Genomic DNA, 27,713 nt, shown 5'->3' with positions numbered 1-27,713 from the left:
AGAGTTTCAGGCAGCAAGGGCCCGCTCTGCATCCTGCAATCAACTAGCTTTTCTGTGGTATTAGGTGTGTATGGTCGCGGCACCTGAGAGTGCGCAGGGTCCTTCTTTCCAGGACATGATGAAGCCAGCACCCCAGCTTTTTAGGAAGAAGTGCTTCCTGTGGTCTAAGGCCACTGAGGGACAAGGATTGCTCGGTCATAAGCTGTCAGCTTACTGCTCTATCATAAGCTGTCAGCTTACTGCTCTGGTGAGACCCTCAGTTGCTACAGGGAAGGATGCAGGCCTGGCAATGTCCCACTGCAATCAGGAGTTCCAAAAGTTTACTCTTGATATGAAGTACTGAGGGAGAGGCATACATCAGGTGAGGGCATGATGGGAAAAACACTCAGGAGTTTCTAAGTCCCCCCCACCCCCCCGCACCAGTGTCCCTTGTCCAAGCAGAACCCTGTCTCTCGAAGTGTCCCATCGGGTAGACTGGAAGCTAGTGAGTGTTAACAGGGATGGATTCTCTCTAGAGTCCTCTCTCAATTCAGAGAGACAGAAGACAGAAAGGACATGAGCCACAACAGAACAGGGCCCGCCCATCTCCTGAGCCTGAGGTCTGTAATCCAGACTCTGCCTGAATCTCCATGAACCCAATTGTGAGCTAATTAGAGATCTCAGCTCTGACCCGTCAGGTCCATTTTCTTTTTTCTTTCTTTTTCTCTCCTTCCTTCCTTCCTTTCCTTCTCTCTCTTCTCTCCCTCCCTCTTTCTCTCTCTCTTTCTTTTTTTTCTTTCTTTCTCTTATATATAAGAGTATACTGTAGCTGTAGATGGCTGTGAGCCATCACGTGGATGCTGGAAATTGAATTCAGGCCCCACTCACTCCGGCTGGCCCTGCTTGCTCTAGTCCTGCTCGCTCTGGCCCAAAGATTTTATTTATTATTGTATCTAAGTACACTGTAGCTACCTTCAGACACACCAGAAGAGGATGTCAGATCTCATTATAGATGGTTGTGAGCCACCATGTGGTTGCTGGGAATTGAACTCAGGCCCTGAGCAAGAACAGTCAGTGCTCTTAACCACTGAGCCAACTCTCTAGCCCTGTCCGTTTTCTTATATAAATACATGCATGTGTCCCAAATGCAGTATTTTACATCATCATGTCATGGTCAGCATGAGGCTGACAGTGGGCAGTGCTCTTCAGGGTGCTGAGGGCAGGGCCACTGGGAGGAAGAAAACCAATGAAGAGTGAGTGCAGTCAGAATGACGGACCTCCCTCCCTATCTGTCCCCACCATTTGGAGTGTGGTTCCCCTTGAGGCTGGAGGTTGAGACCTGCTTCCTAAGAAGAGGTAAACTGAGCCACGGCTGGAACCTCTCCATGCCTCACCCCCTCACACATACACTGGGCTTAAACTCCTGCACAGCTGTGCCTCAGGGCAGTGCAGAGACGCTGGCAGAGCCTCAGCCAGCATGGCCTGGGGCTGCAAGGGCAGAGGAGGGGAGGGGTAGGAAGAAAGGCCCAGAGCTTCAGTGACCGGATGGTAGAGCTCCTGCCCAGCATGGGCAAGGCCTGGTTTCTGTCACCAATTCCAAAAGGTAATATAATGACCTCAGAATCGCCTCAGCCCATCCGGGACACTGACCAGACCCTTCAGGACTCATCTGCAGCTGTCAACCTGTAGGCATTCATCTTGCTATCTCTTCACAGGGAGGGGAGGGAACAGAGGGAAAGAAAGGAAACTTCTAAATCACAGGCAGATGACGAAACTTGAAAAACAGAACCGAGCAGAGCAAGCTCCATGTCAGGCCAACTCACAAGTGATAAACAGCCGTGCAGCTCCTTGACACTTCAGCAACTCCCCAGGGAGAAGGCAGCCCCTCTGAGCAGCCCAGGCTAGCCCAGCATGTCTCCTGTAACCCTTTCTAGATCTTTCACCCTTGGTGTGAGTGCTGGGATCTATCCTCGGGAGTGCACCCTCAGCCCCTCAGCCCCTGCCTGCCCTCCCTCACACTATCCAGCCCGTTCTGGTCTGAAGCACATGGAACCAACATCTCATTCCTGGTGGACCTTTGCTTTCCAAAGGGACTGAGAGGTACCTGTGTATGTCAGGTTTATGCTAAGTTTATTCTTTCTTACATTGCTTTCTGTGATGGCTGTTACTGAATCTGTCATGGAAATTAAAGAAAAGTATGTCCAAAGCAAACAGCCACGGGTAAAGAGGAGAAAATGTGGTGATGTCTAAACTCACAGATGGGGACACTGAAAACTGCTTCTAAGGCCACATCTAGCTGCCAGCAAGGCAGTGTGTACTTGCCCTCATAGTCATTCAACCAGGCCCCAGGGGGCTGGGTGGGGGGTGAGGGAGGACATGCAAAAACCAGACAGAGTCTCCATCATCTTTGCCTTTTAATAGAAGATTTGGTTTTGTCATTTACGAGTGTAACATAGTTAAAAATAGAGCGCTCTGCTTGTTCTCGGAGAAGGGGTACGGCTGACCACAACTCTGGGTGACATTGCTCGCGTTTCAGTCATTGACAAACTTCAGGAGACTCTGGACTCTCACAGCGAGGAGGGGTCATTTCAAATCCATGGGACTGAGGACACATGGCAAACACTCCCAAGCCCCCCAAGCCTGGCATGGACCCTGAATTTTGACATACTGACCAAAAGTGATCAGCCATGGCTTACAAGGGCAGGACAGCAGCAGTCCCCAGGAGGCACAGGGGACACAGAGACCCTGACTCTGGGCCCAGAAGATGACAGGCTACAAAAGGAAGTCACAAACACACAAGATGAACGGCCGCAGGGCTGAGGGTGCTGAGTTCTGCCCCAGCCAACGCAGAACTGGATTTAATGCCATGGAACTTGTCGGGTCTGTCTCAATACAGAGTAAGCCAGGACCTCCCTGCCCCGAGGAAGAGCCTGGTTAGCTCCTGAAACCAAAGATGCCCTTGATGTAGCCTGTGAGGCCACTCTTGGTCTTCTGCTCCAATTTGTCCTCAAGGGGTGGGAAGGCCACATGGTTGAGGGCCAGGTCAAAGAACAAAGGCTTGCAAGGGATTGGCTGGAACCCTGGTGGGAAGTGCACGAGGTTGGCTTGCTTGGTGACGAGGGACGGGTCCAGGCAAAAGGACTCAAACCGTTCAATCAGAGGCTGGAAGACACATGAAAACATCAGTCAGAAGGTCCCCAGTGGATACCTGAAATCAAACCTGGGTCCCCTGCAAGAACAAGCAATCGCTAAGCCATCCTCCAGTCCCAACAGCAGTTACTGGCACGGAGTAACCTGGAGGGACATTCCTCCACTTCCCTAGGGGACATGGACCATCAACAAGCCATTGAGTACTTTGTGGGTGTCCGGGCAAGAAAAGGAAAGAAGTCGGGGTGCCTAGACCCAGGGACAGAATGCTCCCTTATCCCTCGGATGCCACAGCTGGCCTTACCGTATTGTCTTTGACTTGGGACGAGGTGTCTGTTTGATGAGAGTCGTTTGCATCTGGAAATTCCACAGGGAGTTAGTAAGAACAGGGACTTTGCACACTCTTACCGCAGTATGGCTTTTCATCATGGTGAACAGGGCTCTAAACCCCAAGTCAATCTGGTCAGGACAAACACAGCGAGGGACCCACTGTGGCCAACCCACAGGAGCTGCAGAGTTTGTGAGATGCTAAGGAGGAGCGACAGTTTGATGGGGTTTCCCTAATTTTTCTGCACAGTTCAGTGCCCAGTGTAACAGGCAATGCGGCTAGGAAATAGCAATCTTAAGAGATTAACTGCAACTGCTTTTTATAGTAAAAAAGGTGGCATTGAGTGTGGAAGAGGAGTAGCAGCAGAGTCTGGGGACACAGCCGAGACCAGAGAGGTGGCTCACCCAGGATGGCTGCGGCCTGCAGCGAGCACTTCTCTGACCGCACTTGAGTGATGAGTTCTTGCACGTCGGGCAGGTCCTGTATAACAGAGAATACAGTCACCAGCAGGCCAGGTGGAGCTATGAGCCTTGCAGGCCTGTGGTAGCTGATCCCACTGGGGTTCAGGAGGCAGAGGCAGCAGATCTCTTCTGTGTTCAAGGCTATCCTGCTCCTCAGGAGAGTTCCAGGACAGCCAGGCCTACACAGAGAAACCCTGTCTCAAAAAAACAAAACAAAAAAAAAGTCTCTATTTTAAAAAATGTCTCAGCCGGGCGTGGTGGCGCACGCCTTTAATCCCAGCACTCGGGAGGCAGAGGCAGGCGGATTTCTGAATTTGAGGCCAGCCTGGTCTACAAAGTGAGCTCCAGGACAGCCAGAGCTATAAAGAGAAACCCTGTCTCGAAAAACCAAATAAATAAATAAATAAAATAAATAAATAAATAAATAAATAAAAAATGTCTCTACTATAAAAAAGAAAAACAAAAAACCCAACACATGCTGGGTCTGGTGGTTAATCCTAGCCCTTGGGAGGTAGAGGCAAAGAGAACATGAGTTCTAGGCCAGCCTCAGCCACACAGTTGAGTTTGAGACCAACCTGGAGAGACCCCATCCCTGCAAACATCGGAGACCAATACCAGCACTGCCCTGTCTTCTTCCAAGTGGGAAAGGCTGACATAGCTCGAGAGCAATGATGAAGAGCAACACTCTGCTGTTGAGCTCTGAGTGCAAGCTGACACCCAGGGGACACACACCTGTTAATTCAAACATTCTAGCACTCTGGGGTGGCCACTCTCAACTCGAATTTGGCAAATGAGAGCCCTGAACCACGGTAAGGGTAAAGGCTCGGCCAGCCACACCCCCAAGAACAAAGGTGGGTGTAGTCAGGCTGTGAAATCCCTTGTCGATCCAGATCTCACACCTGTCAGGGGCACTCTGGTGGGGACACAGTTTTAAAACCCTGCCAGGTGATGTCAGTGAGCAGCCAATCTGAGGACAATGTGTGGGGTTTGCGTCTCTGCAATCAGCAGCGACATCCCCCGCCCCCCCCCCCCCCAAATTCCTGCAGACAGGCTTTGGCTGTGACTCTGAGCTTGCTCTATAGCCCAGACTAGCTTCAAACTCCTGAGTCTGCAGCCTCAACCTCTTCAGGGCAAGGGTTACGGGTGTGTCCTAGGAGAGCAGGCTGTAATGGCTTTCTGTCATAGCTAAACCCTCTTCAAGTCCAGAGCAGGGTAGGTTACAGTACAGTGACTCAGGGTGCAGGGCGGAGAAGGGCTGCCTTAGGAGCTGCCAGTGGCTGCACCCTCCCAGTCCCTGAACCCCTCACTGGCTTGGAAACACGAGGAGGCCCAGCTCACCTTCAGGCTGTTCTTGGAGGCTCCTCCATGAGAACTCACTTCATTTGCATATTTGAGAACTCTGTCGTACAGGACGAGGGCTTCGCTCCACTTCTTCACCAGCACGTAAGACTGAGCAATGAAGAAACACCTGATGGAGAGAGTCGCCATTTAAAGCAATAGTTGCCCAACACCAGGGCTGTCCCCACTGGCAGGCTTAATGTTAAAGCTGGAAACAGGATTCTTAACTCTGGATCATTGCTTGTGAAACCCCACCCTAACGTTCTGCAGGCAAACTTCCAAGTGTCTCAGCAATTTCAGATGGCTCTGCAGGTCCAACACGAGCCACTGTCTTTCAGTGACTGACTTCAGAGGAGGCAGTGCCCCAGGATGGTGGCAGCTAGAGGCAGGCTAGAGAGGAGCGCTGACTATACCAACAGAACCCTGCTCATCGCCTGTCTGCATGACTACACCACAACTAGTTATTCATCTCGAACCAGAGCCTTTCAAAAAAAAAAATCACACCAAAATTCTACAGGGCCCACAGAGCTTTAGTGTTGCCCTTGACATAGCAGGAGGGGCAGGAGCAAAGACGGGGCAGCCTAGGCAGCCCGAGATATGACACCCACACTCTCCTCCCGTCTGCCTGGACCCCTTTCAAGTGAGCCACACCGACTCAGCTCTTGTGTGAGAACCTGAGGTGCTCAGTTTCCCAATTCAGATCAGGCCCCCCGACCTGGCTGCTCCACTTTGCCAGTGCCTTTGCAGCCTGTGACTCTCTTAGCTGAAGAACTCTGGAAACTCCTGGCCGCCATCTTTGCTGAGAGCCCCGGCAGAGCTAGGCAGCACGGCTAACTGCAAACGACCTGTGGGAGCCGCCAGCCATGGAGCTGAGTGCTGGGGCGCAGAGCTCAGCCTTCTAACCGTGAAGGAGCTTACCTGTAAGCTTTGAACACCAGGGTCTTGAGGTTTATCTCTTTCTGGAAGGTTCTGTCCTCTTCTAAGCCAGGAAGCTGCAGCAATTCCACCAGATTCTGTACAACAGATGGAACAAGAAAATCCACGAGAAGCCCCAAAGACCTTTTAGGAAGTCAAGTGAGGGGTGGCCTGGCAGCCCTGTACCCATTGTCACCAAAAGCACACTTGTCCCTTACCACTCAATCCACCTCTCACCAACCTTCAGAGACTTCCTGGACTACATGGACAGGAAAATCTGCACTTCAGATTGGTCTACCCACTTGACAATGACAGTCAGCTTATGTGCATGCCTGTACTTACATGCATGTACACATGTGTGCATACGCACATGGAGGCCAGAGGTCAAAACTGGGTATTTTCCTCAATTGTTCTCTGCTTAACCTTCCCTCCCTCCTTTCCTCCCTCCTTTCCTCCCTCCCTCCTTCCCTCCCTCCCTCCCTCTTGAGACAAGGCCTCTCTATTATGTAGCCCTGGCTGTCCTGGCACTCACTACGTGCACAGAGCTGCCTCTACCTCCCCAGTGTGGAATTAAAGGCACACCTCACACCCGGTGTCACCTTTTTTCTTTCAGGAAGCTCTTCCTTATGCAGTTATGTAAGCCACACGTGCAGTGCGCAGAGACCAGAGGAGGTTTTAGATCCTCAGCAGCTGGAGCTCAGGCAATTGGGAGCCATTTGACTTGAGTTCTGGGAACCAATCTCAGGTTCTCCGAAGAGGAGGAAAGGTGCAGGGTCTATCTATGTCGCCCAGGCTGACCTATAACCCAGAGACCCACCTCCTCTGCCTCTGGAGGACTGGGATCACAGATGTATGCCACTATGCTTTGCAACTGTCTTCAGCATTGTTGTTTTGTAATTATTTATTTTATGTATATGAGTACACTGTAGGTGTCTTTAGAGACACCAGAAGAGGGCATTGGAACCCACTCATGAATGGGCGGTCCTGATGCTAAGGTCCTGCTCCTCAATTGGTTCTTTAATCTGTCAAAATCTTCTTTGAACCAGGAAGGGAGTGTCTTTTATCCTCAGATTCAAAGGAAGCCAGGTGGGGGCTGGTAGCACCGTCACCTCCTGGAGCTAAAGGCTGTGGCATAAAACTACACACAACACATTACAGATGGTTGTAAGCCAACATGTGGTTGCTGGGAATTGAACTCAGGACTTCTGGAAAAGTAGTCAGAACTCTTAACCACTGAGCCATCTCTCCAGCCCAGCACTGTTGTTGTTAAAGAGTAACTTTATTTTTATTTATGTGTGTGTGTATATTTATATACACATGACTGGCGGCTCATGGAGGCCAGGAGGATGTTGGACTCTTTGGAGTGACATAGTTGTGAAGCGCCCACACTGGTACTGGGAACCCAACTCCCATCCCCTGCAAGAATGATAATATTCCTAACCACTGAGTCATGGCTCCTGCTCACAGCGAGCACTCTGTAGCACCATCCTTTAGACCCCTCCCTCACCTTATTTTTCGAGACACTCTCACCCACTTTGCTAGACTGTTTGGCCATCAAGTCCTAGGGAGCCTCCTGTCTTTACCTTCCTAGTGCTGGGATTACAGGTCCTCGAAGCAAGTCCTCTGCTGAGCCACCTCCCCAGCCCCTAATCTCGGTTCATTATTCTGGAGATTATACAGCTCAGACCTTGTATCTACTGCACAGCTTGTCCATGGGTCCCACATGTTAGGGTACAGGTACAACTCCCCATGCAGGGCTTACATGAGGTAAGCTTACTGACTGACCAGCAGGTTGACACAGTGTGGATTCAGGTCTCTGGACGCCCTAGCACCTGTAGAGTATCTTACACGGGGAAAGTGAATGCCTGTAGGTGCACAAGGATTCAGACCTCAAAGTGCCTGAAATATGGAATACTAGGCTGGGAATTACCATAAGACCTTCTTTTGTCTTCCAACTAGTTGCCCTAGGCTCTCAAAAGCCCTTCACTACCCAACATGGCAGAAAGTAGCTGCCTTTCTAGTCCCCAGGGGTTACCTGCAGAATGATGTCATAGAGCCGGATGAGGTCCTGAGGCCTGGGAGATCGCTTGCTGTCATCTTCCGGCTGCTGCTGCAGCAGAGCCCTGTGCAAGCCTTTAGCCATGTTCTCGTTTCGCCTGATTGCTGTTGACAGCTTGATGTAGGTCAGGTAGCTGCAACGTACCACACACCAGCTTAGGAAAGCTCACGCTCTGCAAACAATGCTAGGCTGACTTGGGCGGACCTAGTGGGGTGTGGAGGATCACAGAGCAGGACCATCTGGCCCTTCACACCCTTTCTCAAAGCCACAAGCTCCCAGTTTCAGAGGACACTGCTAGTCCTCAGAAAGCAGCAGCCAACTTCTGATGTGGCAGCTGCTGGGCTCTGACACAGGGCAGTGTGCCGTCACCTGTGGCCCCATTCACACTAGTCACAGAGACCACACACAGATGAGAAGTGAGAAGGCACCGAGAGGCCACAGCTCAGTGGAACGTGCGCAGAGCAGGGGAGGCCACAGCTACACTAGGCATACACGTGACCAAGTCAAGACCAGCGACATTTTGAGAGATAAGAGAAGTAAATATGCAAAGAATGTTAAAATAACTGAGTAAGTTGAATTTGAGGAACAGGTGATGGGAACGGGAAGATGTTCCTAAAAGATTTTCCTATTACACACAAGCAGGCATAGGCTCACCACATTCACAAAAATACAAAGACCCTGCTTCCTGACTCATCCCTTCTGCCCCAGAGCTGCCCTCTCAACCACGGGCAACTTAGGAGAATGGAAAGCCACACCCTGACAGCTGGCGCTGAAGGAGGGGAGGTGTCTGAGTGGAGGTGAGGGTTCAGAGGCCCCGCTCCAGGTCAGGTGAGCTCAGCTCTGAGTGTGGGGCTCTAAGCTACACAGATGCATAGGCAGAGCTCTCCAGGAGCCTCTTTCTCCTCAGGCTGACTAAACAGATAACATCTATGGCGAACCCTGTACGATATGCCAAGGACCTGAGTCAGTCAGTCTGATATCCACAAATACCAAACCCCCAAGAATGGACACCAAGTGTGACAAGGGAGGAGTGTGTGAGTGTGTGTGTCTGGTGGCAAGTGGGCACACAAGCACAGAGCCCTGGGGAAGACAACTACTGTGTTACTGCACAACTACAGCAGTGGCAGCAAACGCAGGGGAGAGCGAATCGGCCCCCGAGACTGGACACAGGTGTCCAGTGCTCGCTCGCTCGCTCGCTCAGAGGAAGCCAGGCAGACCCTGGTCTCACTCGGAGGCTTGCAGGTGGAATCCAATTGAGCCAAAATGATTATGTGAAAGTGACATGAACTGCAGAGCTCGGGAGCTGTAGGGAGTGAGCCCTAGGTCACAGATGCTCCAAAGTTACTGCCAGAGGCTGGCTGTGGTGGTTCATACCTCAAATTCCACCATGCTCAAGACCGAGGCACAAGGAGTTATAAGAGTTAGAGGCCAGCCTAGGCTACCAGTGAGATCTTGCACTTGCACTTGTGCGCACACACACACACACACACACACACACAGAGAGAGAGAGAGAGAGAGAGAGAGAGAGAGAGAGAGAGAGAGAGAAACAAAAACTAAAAGCAAGGCTGCAGCCAAGGACTGGCTTGAGAGGAGAGACTGGCAGGGAAGGCGCTGCCACTCACCTGGGCACCTCCTGTGGGAGGACATGGCAGAGCCAGGAGGATCTCTATGAATCTGAAGCTAGCCTGGTCTACACAATGAATAGCCAGGGTTATGTAGAGAGACTCTGCCTCAAATAAACAAGCAAACAAAAAGGAACAGAAGGGCTCAAGAGTTAGACTGGTGCTTAAGAGCCCTAGGTGCTCTCGCAGAAGACCAGGGTTAGAGTCCCAGCACCACATGACAGCTCACAACCATCTGTAACTCCAGTCCCAGGGCACCCAACACCCTCTTCTGGCCTCCAGGAGCAGCAGGGACACATGTGGTGCACAGATATGCATGCAGGCAACTGTATATATAAAATAAAATTTAAAAATGTAAATGCATATAAACACACACAAAAGTCAAACTCACCTGTGCAGGTACTGGAGATTTGAAACCTTCCCAGACTCTCCATCAAGGGTATAATCTCTCTGCTTCTGTAAAGGTAAAAAGGTATAAAGTAAAACTCTTGGCCTTGGCTCTCAGTGCCCTTCAATACGATGGGCCATAAAGTTCTCTCCCCAGAGCCACAAAGTCTATCAAGTGTCTGTCATGCCAGGCAGCGGTGGCGCATGCCTTTAATCCCAGCACTTGGGAGGCAGTGGCAGGTGGATTTCTGAGTTCGAGGCCAGTCTGGTCTACAGAGTGAGTTCCAGGACAGCCAGGACTACACAGAGAAACCCTGCCTCAAAAAACTCAAAAAAAAAAAAAAAAAAAAGGTCTGTCACCATGCCCCCAGGAATCCATTAAGAGAAGGACAAGATTACCCCTTTGCCACTGTCAGCCAACACCTGGCCTTGACTGACAGAAGGCTGACAACAGCCAGCTGAGGCTTCCTGTTCTGTCCCCAACCCAACAATCAGACAGTTCTGTCAGGTGTGGCACACCCCCCTGCAGTGCTGGCTATAGGAGACTGAGACAGGAAGAGCCTGAGTTTAATTACAGTCTGGGAACTTAGTGAGATCTTGGCTCAAACTAGTTTTTTTAAAAACCCACAAGACATTCCCAGCATGCACAAAGTCCTAGGTTCAATATGCAGTAAACCACAAAACAAAAAAAGCAGCGAGACCACAGCCCCACTGTCGGCTCTGAGACCACACCCTCCCTGCTGTAGACCCAAATTCTACCATCCCTGTATGCCTGGTGTGACCAGTACCCTAAGCCACCCACATCCTTGACCTCCAGCATCCATGGAGATGTTACTGCATGTGGTAGAAGAGACTCTGGGTGGGAATATTTAAGTGTTTTTCAATTACTAAACTGCAGTCCTCCTGCCTCTGTCTACAGAATGTTACAATTACAGGTGTGCACCACCTCACCTTTAGAGCCATCTCAGTATACGTTAAAATGCTACTTAAGAACAGGTAGAAACCAGTCATGGCTTCAGCTTCTGCAAACCCAGCTCTCAGGAGCTAGAGAGATGGCTCAGCGGGTGAGAGCACTGACTGCTCTTCCGAAGGTCCTGAGTTCAAATCCCAGAAACCACATGGTGGCTCACAACCATCTGTAATGAGATCTGATGCCCTCTTCTGGTGTGTCTGAAGACAGCTATAGTGTACTTACATATAATAAATAAATCTTTAAAAAAAAAAATCCCAGCTCTCCACAGGCTGAGGTAGTGGGATTATCTGTAGGGGACACTACACGAGGGAGGGAGACTCTAGGGTGTGGTATAAAGTGGGAAGGACCTCAGTAAGGCACCATTAGTAAAGGCGGTGCCCCTGGAGACAAGCAGCTGAGACCACTGGATGACTCACGAATGGCCAGAGAATGAAGTATGAAGTGTGAACAGGAGCCCAGAGGCATCTGCTGCTTACAAGCTGATCACATCTACAAACGGCCCAAGGCCCAGTGATGGCCCCTGGGAGCATCCCGAGGACAGCTCAGACTGGGGGAGGACAGGAGATGGGCTGACCTGATCCGGCTTGAGCTCCTCCCTCACGGCTTGGAGGGCATCTCGGCACTCACTCAGCATGGACTCGAACAGACGCTCCTTCGTTTCTTCACTTTCAGCCTACACAGTGGCAAAATGGAGCAAGAGACTGTTTTGAGCAGATTGGAGGAGGCACGGCATCGCATGGCTCGGAGGCGCTGTCTGCAAACCTTTACAATCTGAGCCAACCTGCAGTTTCTGGTTTCTTTCAGATTCGAGCAAAAGACAGACATTTCTAATCAATATCCAACCAGGAAAATATTTCTTCTAAATATAAGACTAAATTGTCTTCTCTAGACATTCTGGGTCCATTGTTGTACATGGCCAACTCTTTGAGAACAACTTCTGGGCAGAAATGGTTGACAAGAAAGAGGCGACAGTCTTCACCCAGTACTAGGTGTCACCCTCACTACACTGCTCGATAAACCACAAAGTGACTTATTAACTGAATGCCTGCCACACCATGTTTCCAACCTAAAGAATCTGACTGAGCAGGGAAGCCACAAAAGGCAGGAAGCAGATGGCCCTGTGCCACCGGCGAGCAGACCCACTGAAGTGAAAGCATTCCATGGTCATGTTTGACTTTCCACAGAACTAACAGGCAGCCTGAAAAACACCAGCCTTCAACTGGCCTCTCAGGACCACAGAAGCCCGCCCAGAACACCCTCCACTCCTGTGAGAGGAGGAGGAGCCCAGATAAAGCTTTCTGAAGATCTCTTGTGTTTTCCCTACATTCTAGTATAAGGAAATAACTGTAAATTGCCCCATATATACCACACAGACACTGCCACTTTACAGGCCACCTGACTTTCCTGTCCCTTACTAACTTGGGAAACAAATCAGGACCATGGCCTCCCGTGCCCTGAAGGCGAACATCACCCCATCAGCTAGCTCACTTCCCACCAGAGCAGTGCCTGCTGTCCAACAGACGTCAAGATGGACAGCTGCTCTAGCTGAGGTCCGCCATGCAGCCAGCGGCCAGCAGTGTGGACTGCTGGGACCATGGTAGGTTACACAGAACAAACACAGCGAGGTGCTGTCCCGTCCGCTGGGACTCCAGAAAAGGCTCCCTCCCTTTCCTCACCTAATCAGACTCTGAGGTTCCAGTGGAAACCGAGTAAGATAGGCAAACCCCTGTGCAGCCACCGCAGAAAGGGTCAGCCCTAGAACCCACAAATCCACAGCAGCACTGCTTCAGGTGGGTGGCGCTGAGCTGTCTGGCAGTGGGCAATAAATGAGGATCTGTCTTCTCTCCTATCGGTAGGAAAAGTTCACATTTAAAAATCAGAGGATGCACTCTTGGCTTCTTGCTCTCTGTCTTCTTCCTCCTGCTCCTCCCCCTCCACCCCCCTCCACTGCTCATAGCTGGCCTCTATTCCTCTACTCTCTGCTTTTCTCTGTCTCTACTACCCCCTCAACTCCCCTCCCAGTGCCCTGAATAAACTCTATTCTCTACTATTTAAAAATAAATAAATAAATAAAATCAAAGGATGCCAGAACGCTAAGCCTCGTCACTGCCTCTGCGGTTGCCTCGGCACCAGAGTGCGGAGGACAAACTTCCGGTGCTCCCCACGTTCTACGTCTCAGTAGAAATTTATGAAGATATTCCACAACAACCAAGGAAAAGGTATGTCTGAAGGGAAGGACTTAGTGGGATGTTTTCCGAGTGCCACCCACAATGCTGAGTGACTCAGAGACCACCAGTATCTGAGAACTTGCCACGGATCTTCCTACCTAGGGCAAAATGTCTCCAAACAGGAAGTTTTCATATATTTACGGCTCTCGTTTACTCTAGAACCTATATTTGATGCCAAGGTGACTCCCACAGGGAGACACGCCTTTCAACATGCAGGGGCAGGACTGCACTCCACATGCCAGCCTGCCACATCTGCTACCAAGCTAGTACTCAATGGCACACTCCCTGCATAGAAACATGTGGCCCGCTGGACCCTGTTCCCGGTGTGTCAATGGCGTGTCTAGAGCTTGGAAAGGATGACCTGCCTGCTCGTCTCAATCAATCAACGGAACTCCTCTGGGCCAGCCAGTGCAGGGACACGGCACCAGAGTGTCTCCCGCTATTACAGACACTGCTGGGTTGTTTTCACTGGCTGACAGGAATCTTGGGGAGAAGGTGGTGTGTGACTAAGAGACACACAGGCAAGCCTGGCCACATTCTCTCTCCACCACACCCACAGGAGAATCATGGGGATAGGAACCAAGTCTCACCCAACCTGAGAGAGAGGCTCAGAAGAAAAAAGATAAGGAAATAAAGAAAGGGGGTTTTGTTGTTGTTGTTTCTTTCCTTAAAAAAGAGGGGGGGGGCCTGGAGAGATGGTTCAGTGGTTAAGAGCACTGACTGCTCTTCCAGAGGTCCTGAGTTCAAATCCCAGCAACCACATGGTGACTCACAACCATCTGTAATGGGATCCAATGCCCTCTTCTGTTATGTCTGAAGACAGCGACAGTGTACTCACGTATATGAAATAAATAAATCTTTAATAAAAAAAATTGAAAATTTTATTTAAAAAATGGGGGTAGGGGTAGGAAGGTAAATGCTGTTCATTTTACTCAGACTCCAAAAAGCTGGGTCAGGTTACCTGGTGAAGGGGAAGTCCAATCATTGGGACTTGCATGGTAGAAGAAGGGAACTGACTTTTTTCTCAGGTTGTCCTCTGACACCAGCTGTGTGCTGTGGGACACACATCTCTCCTATCCCCACAAAATACATTTAAAAATGTAATAATAAATAAATATAACAAACACAATGAAAACAGGTTTGTTGGATTCCCCCCAACACCCAGAACTGAATGGGGCATAAATGACCAAGCACACAAATGTTTTAAAATCTCTCAAAACAAGCTGCCCACAAACAACCTCACAGCACCGCTGCCGGTGACCACCAAGGACTGAATAAAGATTAAGATACAAAATGACAGCCCATGGGAGGAACATCAATATGAACCAACCAGTACCCCCAGAGCTCCCAGGGACTAAACCACCAACCACAGAGCTGCAGCTGCATATACAGCAGAGGACGGCCTAGTTGGACATCAATGGAGGAGAGGCCCTTGGTCCTGAAAAGGCTCGATGCCCCAGTGTAGGGGAATGCCAAGGCCAGGAAGCAGGAGTGGGTGGGTTGATGAGCAGGGGCAGGAGGGAGAGGGTTTTCGGAGGGGAAACCAGGAAAGGGGATAACATTTAAAATGTAAATAAAGAAAATATCCAATAAAGTAAAACTAGGGCGGTCAGGGCTACGTGAGATACCCTGTTTCAAGAAACAAAACAAATGAGCGCGCGCACGCACACACACACAGAGCACACACATTAGACAGCAGGAATGAAGGATGGCATGTTTTCTCTCTCCAGTTACTTCTCCCTTCCACTTTCCAGCTGCTGTTTAAGTATTTCTATGCCACGAAGATCGCTAGCGGGAAGAAATCAGCTAGGGCTACCAAAATGGCATTCTATTTCCCAGACAGTGGTAGGGACCATATCAACTGAGATATCGAACACTGAGATTAAGCAGCCTGCACCTCTAAGGCATAGAGGTGCACTTGAGTCGCTGAATGAAGACCAACAAAAACCATCCGTCCCCTGTCCGGGTGTCCCCAGGTGTCCCTGAATGGAGTTTCCACCTGAGTGTAGCTGAGGAACAGCTACACACGGCAGAGAGCCTCGGGTCCACAGGCACAGGCTGCTGGCTACACTCTAGACTCACCCTCACACAGAACCTGGACCAACTCCCCGCGGACACACGTCAATCATGCTCAGTAAGGGCGAGGGAAGTGCTGGGTCTGCCGCACTCCCCTTTAATCCCAGTGTTAGGGGCTAGCCTGGTCTACGTAGAAGCTAGCTAGGACCACACGATGAGAGAGTTCGTGACATGATCACTACATGTTCCAGGAAGAAGCACCTATATGATTTCACAATTAAAAAGTTAATTAAGCCGGGCGGTGGTGGCGCACGCCTTTAATCCCAGCACTTGGGAGGCAGAGGCAGGCGGATTTCTGAGTTCGAGGCCAGCCTGGTCTACAAAGTGAGTTCCAGGACAGCCAGGGCTACACAGAGAAACCCTGTCTCGACCCCCCCCCCCCAAAAAAAAGTTAATTAAGTAGGGCTGACAATGACAAGATGTCTCGGGGTAAAGAGCTTACCTCCCAACAATGGCAGCCTGACAACCTGAGTTCCATCCCTAGAACCCACACAAAGAAAAGGAAAAAACCAACTGCACAAAGCTGCCTTCTGACCACCACATACTGACATACACCAGAGCCCACACACATACACATGCACACACACACACACACACACACACACACACACGCACACACGCTGCGCACATACACATGCACACACACACGCTGCGCACATACACACGCACACACACACAACTAATGGCCCTTAGGTGGAGCTGGGAACCTTTGGGAAAGGTCCCAAGACAGAGCAGCCCACTCCAGAGCTTGTCTTCCCGTTGCAGTTCCTTCTCTTCTACAAGAAACCAGAAAGGCCCTGCCAGCAACCCAGACAGTCTGTGGACAGCCCTTCACCTTGAGAGCAGGAGGCTGAAGAAAGCTTCAGAGTAACTCAAGTCACTGTCACTCACAGACAGACCCCACTTACTTACTGTACTCTAAGACAGGCTGTCACGGCGCAGCCCTACATGACCGTGACCTCACAGAAATCTGCCTGGTTCAGCCTCCCTGGTGGCAGGATTGGAGGGTACTTGCCACCAAGCCTGGAGACCTGCTGAATTCAATCCCTAGAAAGCACGTAGTGGAAGGAAGAAACTAACTCCTTCTAAGATGTGCTCTGACTTCCACATGTGTACACGTGGCCCCACACATGGTAAGGAAATAAAATATAATAAAAGTTTAAAACTTAAGACAGTGTTCTTAGTTTGAAATCTATTTTCAGTAGTAATTAAAAGCATAGGAAAAAAAAAACCCTTTGATCCCAGCACTCGGGAGGCAGAAACAGGTAGATCTCTAGGAGTTTGAGGCCAGCCTGGTCTACAAAGCAAGTTCCAGAACACCATTTGCTACATAGAAATCTGTCTCAAAAAGCCAAAAAAGCAAGCAGGGAGAAAGTCAGGTGTGGCCCCCACACTTTAATCCCAGCACTCAGGAGGCACAGGCAGGCAGGCGCTGTGAGTTTGAAGCCAGCCGGGTCTACTTAGCAAGTTCCAGGCTTCAGAATGAGAGCCTACTTCAAACAAAACCAACCATGGAGCAGGGCTGAGGTACGCTCCATGGCAGAGCAAGCGCCTCACAGGCTTTAGGGTCTGGGTCTGTCCTCAGCCCTGAAAAACTCTTCCAACCAGACAACAAAAGCTCTTCCTGCAGCAAAGCTTTGCAGACTCATCCCTTAACCATGTGCAATGTGAGTCTGATAACAGATAACAGGCAGGCTTGAAGAGGCACACCTGCTATTAGCAGCTTGATGAGATAGACAGAACGTACTCATTTCATTCTATAAACACAATTAAACTCTGACTTAACGAGCTGACAATGGTTGGCTGGATTTGCTTTTTATTTACTTGAGACTTAACCATAACCATGGTCACTTTACTTTTTCTCTTCCCAAAGTCATCAAAATCTTGGTCAATCCTGAGCGGCCTTTTCCTCCTGGTGCTAGGGACTGGTCTGTGGTCTCCAGCGTGAGTGGCTTGCCGCCCACGCTGCACCCCAGCCCGAGCTGCTTAACAAGTGTCTATCCAGATGTCGGCCTTTAGTCACAAAAAATCCAAACACTTGTTTATGTGTGTGAGCCCACTCACAAAATAAAGAAATGTAAAAAACTAAAGTGAGCTCTCCAGTCCTCTAAGAAAAACGAACTTCCCGGTGCTGCTGTGTCACTCTGCTTTACGCAAAGGAAAACCGTGGCAGAGCAGAACGCAGCACAGGCCAGCACGTAAGGAAAATCCTTCAATTGCTAAAAAGCTGCTTCCGACCCAAAGCAGCCTGGGTGGGAAGTGGCTGTTAAGTCTGGATGTTTAACATCCTCATCAACAGGGGTAGCAGTGCAGGCCCAGTAAGTGCCAGGCTTTCGCAACTCCTGACCGGAGAAGTCAACATACCCCATTGTTTTAAAAGATGCCCTTCACCTCCTGTGAAGGAGCTCTAAAGGGCCTCACTGGTGCCTCAGGAGTACTCTGGGATCCCTATCTTTGGGGCGACATCTGCTTGTTCACAGCCACAAGCAGGTAATTATGTCAATAAGCAGCTTCAAGTACAGCTCTGCATGGCCATTACCTGCAGACCACATACAGAACCAGATATTCTGGTTCACCCGGGCTCTTGTGAACGAACGGCCCAGGAATGAGGGGTGGCCCTGAGGGCAAGGAGGTGGGGACAGCAGGTCAGACTCCAGGAACCTGACAGCAGTGCCCCTGCTACTCCAGCGTGACCCTCTGCAGTGAGCCAGCCTCTTTGAGCTCCTTTTCCCATGACTGTCACTGTAAATCTACCCCATAAACGTAACCCTTCACACCTGACTTCACAGAGGCGAGCACCACGGGTCCCCTCCTCACCTGGACGATGGCGGCCTCGTTGTCGGCCAGGCCCAGTAGGAAGATCCTCACTTTGTCGATCTTCACGGGGACCGTCCGGCCTCGCCACTCCACCTCACTCATGGTCGCCGCCTGCTTGGCTCGAGTCTGAGTGATCAAGGCCTGCACAGGGGTTTAGGTCAGAGCTTTAGCAGCTGCTCTGTGACAGGACAACAGCCTGCCAGGCTCTCTCTCTCCAACCGACAAGGACACATTGCAGCATGCAAAATTCCTCATTTTCAATGTCTCCCTGGTATCATGAATTTTAAGTTTATGGAAAGTCAAAATTCTTCCCCCAGTTTTAAAATTTCTTACTTTTTCAATGCATCTATGTTACATGCTCAGAGAGCAAATAGGTTTCCAGATATAATGGCTCACGGCTGTAACCCCAACACTTATAAGGCTGAGGCAAGAGGACTACCATGAGTTCAAGGTCAGCATAGGTTATAGAATGAACGCGCGCACATACACACACACACACGCACACGCACACGCACACACGTACGTACATACGTAAGTTAATGTGTAAATATTTCAGGAAAAAGTTTCCAGGAGTGGTGGCACACACCGTAATCCCAGCACTCGGAAGGCAGGAGCAGGTGGAGCTCTATGAGTTCAAAGCCAGCCTGACCTGATCAACATAGCAAGATCCAGACCAGCCAGGGCTACACAGTGAGATTATAAATCAAGTGTAGTGACGTAATGCCTTTGATGGTGCTCAGGAGGCAGAGCTAGGCAGATCTCTGTGATCTATAGGCCAGCCAGAATTACAGAAATAAGGCCAAAATACAACACACACATGCATGTTGACAGTAAACATACATATAAGTTAAATACTTAAAATATTTAAGTAACATCTGAATGTAGATATAGCTATAAATATATATATAAGAATAGTAAATATCCCCAGAGACTGGAGTGTGTATTACCTCAAGTTTTTCAGCAAGGAGCCCCTCTGTGCCCCCAGACCTCAGTCTCATCTGCATGAGCTCATTGATAGCTGACTGGTCCCCTGGGAGAGAAAGAGAAGGGAGGGGGATCGTTTAGGGTTTTGTGCCTTCTTGACAAGCCCTCAATTTAGTCCAGACTGACAGTTCCTCCCTTAGTGAACTGGAACACGCAACCGGCCCGTCCATCGGCTCTGAAGATGACTCTGTTCAAAATGAGCCTGGCTGGAGCCTCGGAAACACTGCTAACAGTGTGGTCTAAGTGCTCAAGGGCTCAATGTCGAGCTGAGCCCTAAGCTTAGCTGTGGACTTTGAGAAACTATGGGATGTTAATGTAGGTGCAACTGTACAACAGCACTGCCATGGGACTGCAGACGGCTCAGCAGTGAGAGCATTCGCTGCTCTTACGGAAGGTCCAGGGGATCTGTTACCCTCCTCGGACCTCCTTAGGCAATGCATGCACATAGCAGACATAAACCTGGACAGGAACAGAGACACAAATATTAACATCTTTCAGGGCGATGATGGGAAGGGAAGTTGTGCAGGTTTGGACTCAGGTAAACCTTGAAAATTCTCTAATCTTTCACTTAGTTTTACTGTATACCTGAAACTTCTCCAAAAATGTAAGATAACATCAGTTGGAAATTCTAAACTGTTCTTGGGGAGTGGAGAAAATAAAGGGATTCAAACAGAAGCCAAACAGCCAAGGTCTGTAGACTGGAGTGGGGCTGTCAAAGACAGCTCTTCATCATTGTCTTGTGTGTGTGTGTGTGTGTGTGTGTGTGTGTAAAACACAGTATACATCAGACAGCTCTACTATTACTATCATTACATCTAAGGCTAACCCAGCTGTACTGTGTGGTGCTCACCCTTAATCCTAGCACTTGGGAGGCAGAGGCAGAGGCAGAGGCAGGGGGTCTCTATGAGTGAGAGGCCAGCCTTTTCTACATGGTAAAACCCAAAACCAACCAAGCAAACAAACAAACAAACACTCTCAGGCCACAGCTAGATGCTGAAACAGAGGGAGAGTCACACAGGCCTCCCAGCAAGCCAGGTGAGGTGAGGAGCACCTCACTGGAGCACCACACCAGAGCCTGCTCACCAATGTTATATGCACAGTAGCGGATGTTGGGCGAGATCTCTTCAACACGCTGGTTGTACAGCACAGCCTGCTCCTCTGTGAATGCACTGGCTAGCTTCTCATAGATAGTTCTGCGAGCAAAGAGATGTCAGACATTCTTAAAATATGGAAGCTGTATTTAAGAAAAGAAAACTCAGGAAAACCATGTGGTTAAAACCAAAACCCAGCCCTCTGAGGGCATCTGCTGAGCACCGGGGGGAATGGCATGCTCTAAGCACAAAAGGGAGAAAGAAAATGTCCTAGCTTCCAAGAAGCCAGTCACAGGGTTCTGCAGCCGGACTGTGGCTGTAACAAAGAGCAGCCATCGCTTCTGGACTGGAGGACTTACTTGCATTTGTTGAAAGCCTCAATTGCAGCTTTCCACTCTTGATGTTCAAAGCGCAACATTCCTGAGAGGTAAGCCGTGTAGGCCTGGGGAGAGTGCAAAGACCAATAAGCAAGGAACTTTTCACATCTGTTTTGTTGCTTTTGGGGTGCTATGGAAGGAACCCAGATTTCTGTGTATACTAGGCAGGTGCCTGACCACGAAGCTTCATGCTTAGCCCACAAAGAACTGCTTCAGCACAAAGACCCAGTGTTCTGGCCCCATGGCCTTCCCTCCCTCCCTCCCTCCCTCTTTCTTTTTGAGAGACATGCAGCTTCTCACTCCACAGCTCTAGCTGGCCCTGAACTCGCAGAGTTCCCCCTGCCTCTACCCCGAGGGCTCCGGACGAAAGGTGAGCGCTGCCCTGCTTTGGAATAAGACTGACTTTTCTTTCTTATTCAAGTGTGTGTGAGTGTTTTGCCAGCATATAGGTCTGTGTACCGAATGTGTGCCTGATGCCCAGAGACAGCATCACAGCTCCTGCAACAGGAGTTACAGACAACTGTGAGCTGCCGTGCTGGGACTGGGAATTGAACCCAGGACCTCTGGAAGAGCAGCCTGTGCTCTAACCACTGAGACATCTCTCCAGCACCAGCAAGTTGACTTTTAAAGAGAAAAACTTACTAAAATGCTAAAGTGTGATGATACACTCTTATGGTTCCCTTCTTCCCAGGAAAGAACTTCAAAACAAAGGATGCCCAGGGCACAGCTCAGGGCAGAGCATCATACGCCAAAGGACATTGTTCATTTCACTTAATAACTGGTCTCTAGACCATCACATAAGCATCAGAGGTTCAACACTGGGCCTTGGAGTAGTTAAGTGTTACTGTGAGAGCCTCAGTTTGATCCCTGGAACCCGAATGCCAACCGTTTTCTTCCTCAAACATGTCATCCTGCACCCACGCCCACACCCCAGATACAGTAGTCAGTTTTGTTCAATTTCAACACCGCCAGGCATGATGGTGCGCACCTTAAAATCCTCCAGCATTCAAGAGACTGAGGCTTGGCTAGATGGTTGAGTGCAGGTTAAGCCTGGCCTACATAAGACCCAGTTTAAGAGAACAAAAGTAGACTCGGAGAGACGGCCCAGCAGTTAAGAGAGTTAAGACAGCTGGCTGCTCTTCCGTAGGACCCAGGTTCGACTCCTTACACCCATATGGCAGCTCACAACCGTCTATAACTCAGAACCAACATTCTTTTCTGACCTCCAGGGGTACCAGTCACACATGTCCTATACAGACATTTATGTAGTAAAATAGCCACGCATGAAATAATTGAAAGTAGGGCTGGAGAGATGGTTCAGTGGTTAAGAGCACTGACTGCTATTCCAGAGGTCCTGAGTTCAATTCCCAGCAACCACATGGTGGCTCACAACCATCTGTAATGGAATCTGATTCCCTCGTTTGGTATGCATACATAAAATAATTAAAAACAAAACCAAGGGGCCGGGCGTGGTGGCGCACGCCTTTAATCCCAGCACTTGGGAGGCAGAGGCAGGCGGATTTCTGAGTTCGAGGCCAGCCTGGTCTACAAAGTGAGTTCCAGGACAGCCAGGGCTACACAGAGAAACCCTGTCTCGAAAAACCAAAAAAAAAAAAAAAAAAACAAAAAAAAAAAAAACAAAACCAAGTTGAATATAAGCTTTACTGTCTTTGTCTCTCACTTCCAGCATGCATGTAGAATGTAGACATGCAGGCAAAAAGCTACACATTCCAGATAACTTAAAAATATTGAGCGTAGGGCAGTGGTGGCACTCGTCTCTAATCCCAGCACTTGGGAGGCAGAGGCAGGCGGATTTCTGAGTTCGAGGCCAGCCTGATGTACAGAGTGAGTTCCAGGACAGTCAGAGCTACACAGAGAAACCCTGTCTCGAAAAACAAAACAAACAAACAAACAAACAAAAAATTAAGCATAACCAATATTATATATCATCTCTAAACAAGTTCATTGCCAAAAATATTCCTGGGAGCTTTCCCAGATATAAAATATAAACGTTTCTACCTACTCACTAAAAGAAGCCTGGTTTTTATTAAAAGACTAGAACTAATAAAAAACAAAAAACTGAAAATAAGATGCACTAACTTAGCCCTTCAAAGAAAAATCGGAACTACAGCTCAGTGGCAGTTTGTGCCTAGTAAGACACTGCTCTGTTTAGTTGCATTTTGTTTTGAAGTCATGTGTCTAATTTCCACAATGAGGTAAACCTGGATGATCGGTAAGACAGAGACCTGAGCCTCTAGCTTGGTCTTGGCATCCACCCGGTTGCTCTCACACAAGCGCTCCAGTTCCTCTGCATGCTTCACGGCTTTTCGAAGGCGAGACAGCAAGTGAAACCGTTTCCTCGGCTCAGTGTTGGCTTCCTGTTTGAGCTGCATGGCGTAGCTCCAGGCTCTTTCTGCATCCATCAGCACCAGCAGCAAGTATCTACAGCAGAGAGCTGGGAGAGTGAACAAGGCCCCAGTGCGTTCTGAGGTACAGTGTGCTCTACAGCAGAGAGCTGGGAGAGTGAACAAGGCCCCAGTGCGTTCTGAGGTACAGTGTGCTCTTATCTTTTCTCCTTCTTCCTGCCCCTCCCTCAGGACTCCTCCCAGAACAGCATCTCTGGCACCATCCAGGGCTATACCTCACAGTTATAGTCACTAGAGGGCATATCTCACTGAAAAGTCTCTACCACCTCAGGTTAGGCCACCCCAGGAGCAGAACCCAATCAGAAACAAGTGCTTAAGTGGTAGGAGGTTCTGTTGGCCATGGTGGCACCCACTGCTAACCCCAGCATTCCCAGGGTTGAGGCAGGAGGATCTTAAGTTCCAGGAAAGACTGGGCCACAGAGTGAGACCCTATTTCAAAGCAAGCATGCGAACAAACATCCAAAAACCTCAGAGAAAGTTATGTTGTGGAGTGTTGAAAGGCTGCACCTCAGGCTGCGCTGGAGGACCAGGCTTCACCACAGGCTGTGCTGGAGGACCTGTGCCTTCACTTACTAGGCTGTGTGACTGGGGAATACCGATCTTTCTACACCTCACTCTGTGCTAATACACACAACACCGACCACAGCCGGCACTTCCTCAGGAGGCTTTAAATTGTGGTCTCATTACTTTTTTTCCCCTCTTTTTTTTTTTTTTTTTGGTTTTTCGAGACAGGGTTTCTCTGTATAGCCCTGGCTGTCCTGGAACTCACTTTGTAGACCAGGCTGGCCTCGAACTCAGAAATCCTCCTGCCTCTGCCTCCCAAGTGCTGGGATTAAAGGCGTGCGCCACCACATCCGGCTCCCCTCTTTCTTCTAATGGAAACTATACTCAGAGCCAGCCTCATGGATGGTGGCAAAGTGCTCTCTCTATAACTGAGCTAGGTGCCCAGCCACCAGTTTGTTTGTTTTTGAGGCAGAAGCGTATTAAGTGCCCAAGCTGGCCTTCTCACTCTGCTGCCCACGAAAGTCTTCAATCTCAGATCCTTCTGCCTCAGGCTCCCAAAAAGCTGGGATTACAGGCTTGCTCCTCCAGGCCAGGCTAGTTAATCTTTTTTTAAACAAACAAACAAACAACTCTGTCCAAGCAAAATAAAGGATCTTGGGGCTGGAGTTTGGGGCAGAAAGGCCATGGGGAAGCAATTCTAACTGGGCCTCCTGGGATCATCGCTCTGTCCTGCTCCTTCCATCACGGGTTCCACTTCGAGCTTTCTGCCCAGGCACCGCACACCAGGCTCCCAGCCCCCACTTCCCAGGCACAGGGCAGCTTGCAGAGCTTTATTGTCCCTTCAGTCCTCAAACACCAAGCTGCTCTCCCTCCCCAGCAGCTGTCCTCCATGTCAGTTTACTCATTAAGTGCACCCTGCTCAGTCCTCCCCTCCTACCTCCGCCATGCTTAGAAGTGCTCCCTGGTTTTGCATCTGACCCAGAGCGCTCAGCAAAGGCTTCCCTTACCCCTCCCTCTTGTGTCAGCATGGCATCTAGCTCAGCATGGCATCTAGCTCAGACCCGGCTATACTCTGCATCAGACTTGGTTTTTGCTCGGGAGGTGCAGGTGGGCTAGGGTGGTGGTGTTAAGACAGGATGTTCTGTGCAGACCCAGCTGTCCTGGAACTCCTTCTGTAGACCAGGCTAGCCTCAAACTCAGAGGACCTCATGCCGGGATGAAAGGCGTGTGCCACCACCCTGGCTCTACGATGTTTTCTGTAAAGAACTCATGCTTTAGGTTCTGTCACTTTTCTTATAACAAAACATAAACAATACTTAAATGAATTAAGTCTTTGTTTTCTTTTTGAGACAGGGTTTCTCTATGTAGCTTTAGCCTTAAACTTATAGAGAGCCACGAGCCTCCACTTCCCAAGCGCTAGGACTAAAGATGGGCATTTTTACGTTGTGTATGTATGTGTGGTAAACACACCCGTGTGTGTGCATGTCTACATGCATACAGCTGGAGGTCAGAGGTTGATGCTGGGTGTGTCATCTCTATAGCTTGTCTCCACTTTACTTTTGGAGACAGATCTCTTGGCTGACTGGCAAACCCCAGGGATAATGCTGTGTCTACTCCCCAGTACCGGGTCACTTCCCAGCTTTTCCTGCAGTGCCAGGGATCCAAACTCAAGTTCACATCTGAATGGAAGCACTGTGCCAACAAGCTCTCTCTCAGCCACAAAGCTCAATACAGACAAGCAGACAGCAAGGAGACCACGTGCTCCGAACTGAAGCTCTAGGAACTGATTCCCTGGAGACGCTCAGCGCACGCACGGTGTTTATATTGTTTCACAGACTCATCTCTCTGGGGGGAGGGGAGTAACTGAGACAGGGTGTCAGAGAGCCCATGCTCAGCGCCCTCTTCTGGTGTGTCTGAAGATAGCTACAGCGCCCATACACATAAAATAAATATATAAGTCTTAAAAATACTTAAAAACAAAAAAGAGAGAGCTCAGGTTGCCTTCGAAATTACTAAGTGGTCAAGGACAACCCTGAACTCTCAGTCCTCCTGCCTCCCTTCCCAAGCATGGGAACACACACGGGTGTGTTTGCTGACACATCCATCTTTTTGTGCTGCTGTAGATCACAGCCAGGCTCTACCCCTACTGAACTACACCCCAACCCCAGCAGCGGCTGCTGAGCAAGCTACTGCTGTCTCTTCACCTATCCGTGCAGCCTCCCCACAGAGCTGCTCAGAGGGCACAGGAGGGGGTTCAGGGGATGGGGTGCTGTCTGCCACGGCTCAGGCTGGGTGTGTAATAAGAGACTTAGAGCCTGCACCTGTTATCAGTCAGGAGCTCCTCCGTTACTTTCTTCCCCGTGAATTTGTGTCTGTTCCCCATCTTAAAGTTGAGTGTTTTCCGGAGGCGTCTTTGTCTTCGAGAACAGTAGCCCCTGCAATGAAATACAAAACGAGATCCATTCAACCAAGCTGGGAGTACTTTGGACATAATACTCTATAACAAAGTAAGGGCAAAGTTCAGAGGACTGTTCATGGTGACCACTGACATCATGTCACCTGCCTAACAGCTAACACACACAAGCCAATGTGACTGCTGGGACAAATTACAGTTTCTACACACCCATAAATCATCTGACATAAAATGATGTTTTCCCGCTTCTTGGTTTTCTGATAGGGTCTAACGCTGCAGCACAAGCAGGCCTGGAGCTCACTAGATAGCCCAGGCTGGACCACAGATTTCAAGGCAATCCGCCTGTCTCCATTTACCAAGTGCTAAGAGTACACGTGTGAGCCATGTGTCTTGCTAAAAATACTTAAATATTGCCCCATTATCAGGTGTTTTTGTTTTGGTTTTTTTTTCCAGACAGGGTTTCTCTGTGTAGCCCTGGCTGTCCTGAAACTCACTTTGTAGACCAGGCTGGCCTCGAACTCAGAAACCCACCTGCCTCTGCCTCCATTATCAGTTTTTTTAAAGATTTTTTTTTTTCTTAAATTGTTTTATGTGTATGGGTGTTTTGCCTACATGTATGCCTGTCCATCACTTGTTCACTCTGGTACACGCAGAGGCCAGAAAAGGGGAGTCAGGTCCCTTGGAATTAGAGTTAGGGTCTAGAGACCCTAACCTCACAACCCTAGTTAGTTGTGAGCCATCACATGGGTGATGGGACCCAAACCTGAGTCCTCTGGAAGGCAGTCAGTGCTCTGAACTGCGGAGCCACCATTGCAGCCCCACAATCACAGTCTTAGAGGTTCCAGGACACAGACTACTAAACACATGAGCCAGGCATGGCAGTGCACACACAACACTCTGAGATTGAGGCAGGAGGAGCAGGGGTTCTACACAGTCAGCCTGAGCTATGAGACTGTCTCAGAAAAGCCAAATCAATATACAAATTAGGAAAGTCTAAAACTGGGCTGGAGAGATGGCTCAGTGGGTAAGAGCACCCGACTGCTCTTCCAAAGGTCCAGAGTTCAAATCCCAGCAACCACATGGTGGCTCACAACCATCCGTAACGAGATCTGGCGCCCTCTTCTGGAGTGTCTGAAGACAGCTACAGTGTACTTACATATAATAAAAAAAAAAAAAAAAATTCTTAAAAAAAAAAAAAGGCAAAAAAAAAAAAAAAAAAGGAAAGTCTAAAACTGAAATCTACCAAAATGCCCATGATAGTTGCTCATCTCTAGGCTTAAAAAAAAAAATTCATTCATTTTGGTTCCATTGTTGTAACAGTTTATAAATTCGCATTCTATGTGGAACTCAAGAAAAGAAGGAAAGGAAGAGCCAGCCCTGGGCCTTGGATTGGAAAAAATACCAACTAAGGGGTGCGTCACTACAGTCTGCCGAAAGAAAAGGAGATGGACATTCATTATGTAGCACACTAAAGTACAGTTCAACTTCTGTTGCTGGAAGAAAAGAAAAGAGAGCACAAGAGACAGTCTCTGTGGAGTGTGGCCTGCAGGAGAAGAGACAGTCTCTGTGGAGTGTGGCCTGCATGAGG

At 49.4% G+C, this 27,713-nt stretch overlaps 1 protein-coding gene across 1 annotated transcript in view; it reads right to left on the bottom strand.

Moving 5' to 3' along the window:
* Nucleotides 1–2,376: 2,376 nt before the first annotated feature.
* Srp68 (signal recognition particle 68) overlaps nt 2,377–27,713 on the bottom strand; it is a 30,451-nt gene continuing 5,114 nt past the window's right edge. Inside the window, exons 3-16 of the mRNA XM_021177067.2 lie at nt 26,034–26,147; nt 23,029–23,224; nt 20,765–20,847; nt 20,398–20,507; nt 19,278–19,360; nt 18,331–18,471; nt 11,784–11,882; nt 10,241–10,305; nt 8,204–8,360; nt 6,172–6,266; nt 5,254–5,383; nt 3,859–3,934; nt 3,431–3,483; nt 2,377–3,141 (exon numbers count right to left, since the gene is read on the bottom strand). Coding sequence (XP_021032726.1) covers nt 2,914–3,141; nt 3,431–3,483; nt 3,859–3,934; nt 5,254–5,383; nt 6,172–6,266; nt 8,204–8,360; nt 10,241–10,305; nt 11,784–11,882; nt 18,331–18,471; nt 19,278–19,360; nt 20,398–20,507; nt 20,765–20,847; nt 23,029–23,224; nt 26,034–26,147 — 1,630 coding nt within the window. The 3' untranslated portion in view covers nt 2,377–2,913. The remainder of the gene's footprint in view (nt 3,142–3,430; nt 3,484–3,858; nt 3,935–5,253; nt 5,384–6,171; nt 6,267–8,203; nt 8,361–10,240; nt 10,306–11,783; nt 11,883–18,330; nt 18,472–19,277; nt 19,361–20,397; nt 20,508–20,764; nt 20,848–23,028; nt 23,225–26,033; nt 26,148–27,713) is intronic.

This window comes from Mus caroli, unplaced genomic scaffold (assembly GCF_978045245.1).
Source record: "Mus caroli unplaced genomic scaffold, Mus_caroli_1 scaffold_13, whole genome shotgun sequence".
Classification (NCBI taxonomy): domain Eukaryota; kingdom Metazoa; phylum Chordata; class Mammalia; order Rodentia; family Muridae; genus Mus; species Mus caroli.
Note: the sequence above shows the minus strand (reverse complement) of the source record. Positions and strands in the feature narration are given on the sequence as shown.